Below are 6,512 nucleotides of genomic sequence, written 5' to 3'. Positions count from 1 at the left end.
TCCATTCCCTATCCCATTCATGCAGCGAGGCTAAGGTCGACAGCACTCGCGGCTGCTGGAGTTGCTAAGCAAGGGGTGAGATATAAACCACATAAAAAATATGTGGGGGGATATGGTGAACTGTTGGGAGGCAGAAAAGAACGAACACCATCAGAACTATGCCCCACACTTGAAAAATGGCTAAGTCCGTGAATAATCACTTATTTGTCATGGTGACTTTATGACATTAGTGTAGATATACATATTTTAAAAACTAACCCTAATAATTTGCATGTAGACAATCACATATGAAACAGGAATAATAGATTTCGGACGAGTCCTTAATTTACTCTACAACCTAACTACTAATATAATTATGTGTAGCAATAAATATTTACACGGTATAGATCTACCAGTTTCTTTTAACGGTAGGACACTGACAAGATAGTGTAAGATATAGTACTCGTAGAATGAATGTGGGTAGTGGTGGGATTTATCATGGCGTATGGTGGTAGCAGGACTGGTTATTTGCTCAGTCACCATGAGTGATTCATACAAACACCAAACTTGGTATTGGTCAATTAGAGTGTAAATAAGTCTAACATCAGGTCACCTTGGGGGCGAGCTTAGAAATAACATTTAAAACTTCAGTACATTATGACATCCTATCCACAATGACAAAGCACCTCCTATTGTGAAACAGTTCATAGTCTGGCCAGCTACATTGCTGTTATGTCATGCATTTTACCGTTTTGACAATTATCATTACCTGCATATTAATTCCAGCAAAATGATAGTACATTCTAGCATACAGAAATTCTTATATTCTGTAAATAGCATCTATCCTTATGTAATGGCACATTTTGGTTTGGGAAAACAGTTAGCGAAGAGAGTATGAAGGTTGTCCAGATATAAAAAAAGGCTGAAATCAATAATGTTTTATTGGTTTATCCCAATATTACTTAATACCACAGTTAAAATATCATTATTCACAAATGAGGAAACAATTACAAAACATGACAGTATGTTGGTGCACTCTTACATCACAACATATCGGTACACTGCTACTGACTTGAAGACAATGACATTCTCTTTTATAACCTGTATTAAAAATATAACCATGCAAGAATTGCTTGCATTCAGAGATAGAGGTGGATTGTTTATTTATCATCCATAGTCTAGCTACTATTAGGAGGTTTCTTTGGATAATTGCGGAAGTCTCCTCTTAACTCGAGAGCACTTTGGAATCATGCTTCAATACTCTTTGGGTTAACACACCATGGAAAGAGAGGATTGGCAACACTAACTGTTCCAGGTAAAAGTGTGGGTAACTGTTCATATGACGACAACAGCAACAAAATAATAATAAAACAATTCCTAGCCTTTTTTTATTTTGGAAGTGGCTACATACCAAGGGAATTCCCGTCTGAGCAGACTGGAAGCTATGTAGTTGGGGATGTTAAATTAGGTTAGAAAAGTCATGTAACCTGGTACAGTATATGAGTTGTTAGGTTTGGTTATGTAGGCTCTTTTTTCTAGTTAGGTTAGGTTAGCTTAGCTTTGTAATTATTAAACACGAGAATAGCAAACACGGGCTGACACCAACTATACTCATGTAACCTAAGGAATCACACCCACTCTCACATAAGTCCAATGTAATTGGTACGTTCTAGATGTTGGCTCAACATCCCTTTTCTGTTGAAAGTGAGCCATCACCAACCAACCAATCCACCGTCAGCCACGATGGCATATGGCTTACTAGTAATACATTTTGCAGAATCATTGCCAGCCAAAATCTGTCTATACCCCGGAGTAGCACTTAGTAGAACTCCTTATGATACAGAGTTGTTTTCCACATCACAGAACCTTCAAGAGTTAGAATATTTTGATCCAAGTTTCTCCACTCTTTGGTGGACAATAGTTTTAATACAACACTTATGTAATTAGTTTTCGAGAAAAAAATTTTCATCAGTGACAAAAGGTTAAACAACTGGTAACTACGAACACATATGACATTCAGAGGCTTTATTGCCATACCTCGCCTCACTGCAAGTTGGAAGTACAGCATACAAATTCGCCGGCATCGCTTAGGCACCAGTCGATGCACGCTTCCTTGTCTTCATCTTCATCAGTAAACACTTGCACCACTGATTTTGAAGTGACATCAACAGTCGCCTCGCTATCCGCTGAGCTTGACAGTTCTATGTCTGCTCTGTAGAAGCAAAACAGTAGACAACAATACTGATAAAAAAGTAAATACAGAGATGCATAACTACAGCACTAATATCAAGTAATAAGTAAACCATCAATGGTCTATTTTTTTGGAAATAACAACCAGCTGTGGAGACCTTACGAGTACATGGAGAATATGGCCATATCTCGATTAACACTTAAAGCGTGCAGCTCAATAGTTAGGTATTTTATTCTGGCTAACATCAGACGATTTTATTCAGCTGAGAGAAACCTCTGCCCGCATATCAGAGGGGGAAAATTCTTGAGAAACGTGGAACAATGTTATTAAAATCTTTGTCAGGTGTTGATGGTGAGCATAGATCAGGGGACTGACCCCACGTCCGTCACGTGTTATGATTACTGTATCCGTAAGATCCATGCCTGTTGTGCTACAAGTATCATTTATGAACCCTGTATCAGTCCTGCAAGAAGAATCATTTATGAACCCTGTATCAGTCCTGCAAGAAGTGTCATTTATGAACCCTGTATTAGTCCTGCTAGAAGTATCATTTATGAAACCTGCATCAGTCCTGTTAGAAGTGTCATTTTGAACCCTGTATCAGTGTTGATAAAAGTGTCATTTATGAACCCTGTATCAGTCCTGCTAGAAGTGTCATTTTGAACCCCGTATCAGTCCTGCTAGAAGTGTCATTTATGAACTTTGACTCAGTCCTGCTAGAAGTGTCATTTATGAACCCTGTATCAGCCCTGCTAGAAGTGTCATTTTGAACCCTGTATCAGTCCTGTAAGAAGTGTCATTTATGAAACTCGACTTCAGGCCTGCTAGAAGTGTCATTTATGAGCCATGAATCATTCCTGATAAAAGTGTCGTTTATGAACCCTGTATCAGTGTCATAAGCATGACGAAAACTAGCGGTAAGCAATTACTAATGACGTAATTTAGGGAACCCTCGTGATTGTTTGATATCTTTGCTGCTAGTCAAGGTAGGCGGAGGGTGAGGGGAGGTTGTGGTGTGAACTTCACTGGAAGTGATAGAGTATCGTGTATTTTAAGATTATTCAAACCCTCCCCGGCAGAGCATTTGTTAAAACTTGGATTGTACCAGACCGAGAAGCCTGTTGGTGGAAGTCTCGTGTGCGGGACTGGCAGGGAGTAAAGGTATAGTGCACGTGGAGGTCTCTAGTTGTGTGTGAGGCCGGTCAAGGAGGTGGCGGAGTACTCACTCTCCAGTGAAGGACCAACGTTGGCATTAGCTGCAAGGTTCACCCTGTTAAATCATTGATTTAATGTATTAGGTATTGTCTGTGGCTGTACGAGGTTGTATGGCTAGGGATGGCTAAGTTAGGATTTATCCTTTATAGAAATATTTTAATTATACAGTACCTGTATGTCCTGCAATGAGTTGTCTGTATTGGTGGTTCGAGTATGTTCCCAGTTTATGTTACATTTGGTCCGTGTTGCTGGTATAATGTGTTACTAGTATAAGTTAGCTTAGGTTGTATTACCTCTTGTATTGTCTGGATATATTATGTTATATATTTGTCCTGCCAGGTGGCTAATTATGTTTCTTTGTATTGTCTAGTTATGTATGCCATGTTAGTTGGGTGCCCTTGTTTCTTATGTAAGATGTCATAATCTACAGTATATGAGTTGATGATGTATACCTATAAAGAAGTGAATTAAAATTTTTCGATATCATATTTGGCATTTATACAGTGCTTATTATGATCCTGAAATTGAATGGAAAGTTGAAGTTTAATTTGGAAGAATCTGCGACTTGTAACATTAGTCAGAGAGAGAATATCACAGCTCAACATGACAATCAGTCATGTTAGAAGAGTCTTGTATGAACCTCTACTCAGTCCTGCTAGAAGTGTCATTTATGAACCCTGTATCAGTCCTGCTAGAAGTGTCATTTATGAACCCTGTATCAGTCCTGCTAGAAGTGTCATTTATGAACCCTCTATCAGCCCTGCTAAAAGTGTCATTTATGAACCCTGCATCAGTCCTGCTGGAAGTGTCATTTATGAACCCTGTCTCAGTACTGCTAGAAGTATTATAAACCCTGACTCAGTCTTGATAGAAGTGTCATTCATGAACCCTGTCTCAGTCCTGCTAGAAGTGTCAATTATGAGCCCTGTATTCAGTCTTGGTAAAAGTGTCATTTATGAACCCTGTATCAGTCCTGCTTGAAGTGTCATTTATGAACCTTGACTCAGTCCTGCTAGAAGTGTCAATTATGAGCCCTGTATCAGCCCTGCTAGAAGTGTCATTTTGAGCCCTGTATCAGTCCTGCTAGAAGTTTCATTTATGAACCTTGACTCAGTCCTGCTAGAAGTGTCAATTATGAACCCTGTATCCGCCCTGCTAGAAGTGTCATTTTGAACCGTGTATCATTCCTGCTAGAAGTGTCATTTTGAGCCCTGTATCAGTCCTGCTAGAAGTGTCATTTATGAACCCTGTATCTGTCCTGCTAGAAGTGTCATTTTGAACCCCTTATCAGTCCTGTAAGTAGTGTCATTTATGAACACTGTATCAGTCCTGCTTGAAGTGTCATTTATGAACCCTGTATCAGTCCTGCTAGAAGTGTCGTACATAAACCCAGACTCAGTCCTGCTAGAAGTGTCGTACATAAACCCTGTATCAGTCCTGCTAGAAGTGTTGTACATAAACCCTGACTCAGTCCTGCTGGAAGTGTCGTACATAAACCCTGTATCAGTCCTGCTAGAAGTGTTGTACATAAACCCTGACTCAGTCCTGCTGGAAGTGTCGTACATAAACCCTGTATCAGTCCTCCTAGAAATGTTATACATAAACCCTGACTCAGTCCTACTACAGGTGTCATTTAAAAAAAAAGACTAAAAAAACGGAAACAAACAGTAAAAATCTGGGAGTGTTCCTCCGATACTGTGTGAAAATTAATCAAGGGTATGCGTCGGTTCATGTTGAATTAACTTACAGTATATAATATAATTTCCAGCTTACTTACTTTTTCTTTGTGTCGATAACAGCAGGGAGTGACAGCGTGGGGTTGGGGTTGGTGGCGTTGCTAGTTTCATTAGTCCCACGCTCTAACTCACTATATGTTACGTTAAGTGACGTGTTGTTACTCAGGGCAAAATCAGGTTGCAAAGGCGCTGAGGGTTGATCGAAGTCAAAGTCAGGTAGTTTCAATTCTTCGTCGACGTTATGGTGACGCGGCAGGTCTAGTGAGTGTTCCTGGCACCGTGCACCATACAGCAGCGCCATTAGCCCCGCTATCAACCCTGTGCAATTAGTCTAAGATGTAATCCTTTTATTAAAGTGTACCTCTTTTATGGCATATATTGCCTTCTCTATACATACTTAAATGTGAATTTATGATGAAAGTACGTTCTTATGCCGAGAAAATGCCATAATACAAATAATGTAGTGGATATTCAGCCGTCACCGGTTAAACAGCAAGGTAATCTAAGCAACCGGGGCTCATAAACAGCTGGGTTATTCAGCCGTGAACACACAAACATATTAGTAATATATATATATATATATATATATATATATATATATATATATATATATATATATATATATATATATATATATATATATATATATATATATATATATATATATATATATGTATGCAAGGTAGGTGCCATGATCCAGGTAATATGCTTCCATTACACAACGTACTTCATTTTTCCAACGCCATTACAAGCATAACTCCAGCTGTGCTTGAACGTGTTCTTCAGCAGTGGAGGACACGCATTGAAGAGTGTTTTCAACAGAATGGTAGTCATGTAGAGCATATTATATAAATAAAAATGGATTTTCATATAAAATTTATTTTTCCTATGTATGGAAATTTATGGGACACCCTGTATATATATATATATATATATATATATATATATATATATATATATATATATATATATATATATAATATATATAATATATAATATATATATTAGTGTGTAATTCACATCTTCAGGGGTGAGTACAGACTAAAGAGAAGTACAAAACAAGGTGTATATATACAGAGGAGGGTGAGACCAGGTCCACAATGGTCAGGTATTAGGTAATGACCCTACTAATCTTTAAATAGCACGGCAACGGTCGGTAGTCAGGTCAGAGGGTAAGGTGACCCAACCTTCTCACCTGGTTACAAATCTTCTTAATTACAAAATTGTCCAGTTTGTACATGCCATTACTCAAATTCATGTTGAATGCTTCGGTATGTTTAATGAGACTAGATTCTATGCTGTTCCTACTATCAATTGAATTACAAGGTAATATTGAGGAGGCATTATCACAGTCAATGCAATGCTTGTTATCCCTCAAATGAACAAACAGA

At 38.4% G+C, this 6,512-nt stretch overlaps 1 protein-coding gene across 1 annotated transcript; it reads right to left on the bottom strand.

Moving 5' to 3' along the window:
• Positions 1 to 1,989: 1,989 nt before the first annotated feature.
• On the bottom strand, positions 1,990 to 5,437 carry LOC121880315. Its single transcript, XM_042387474.1, has 2 exons — positions 5,163 to 5,437; positions 1,990 to 2,191 (listed from the first exon to the last, which is right to left on the bottom strand). Exons 1-2 carry the CDS (start codon positions 5,420 to 5,422, stop codon positions 2,023 to 2,025), a joined length of 429 nt encoding a protein of 142 aa, XP_042243408.1. The 5' UTR covers positions 5,423 to 5,437; the 3' UTR covers positions 1,990 to 2,022.
• Between the last annotated feature and the right edge of the window lie 1,075 nt (positions 5,438 to 6,512).

The sequence above is a fragment of the Homarus americanus genome, unplaced genomic scaffold, assembly GCF_018991925.1.
Source record: "Homarus americanus isolate GMGI-L3 unplaced genomic scaffold, GMGI_Hamer_2.0 scaffold20930, whole genome shotgun sequence".
NCBI lineage: Eukaryota > Metazoa > Arthropoda > Malacostraca > Decapoda > Nephropidae > Homarus > Homarus americanus.
The sequence above is the reverse complement of the archived record's forward strand: the minus strand, read 5'-3'. Positions and strand labels throughout refer to the sequence as shown.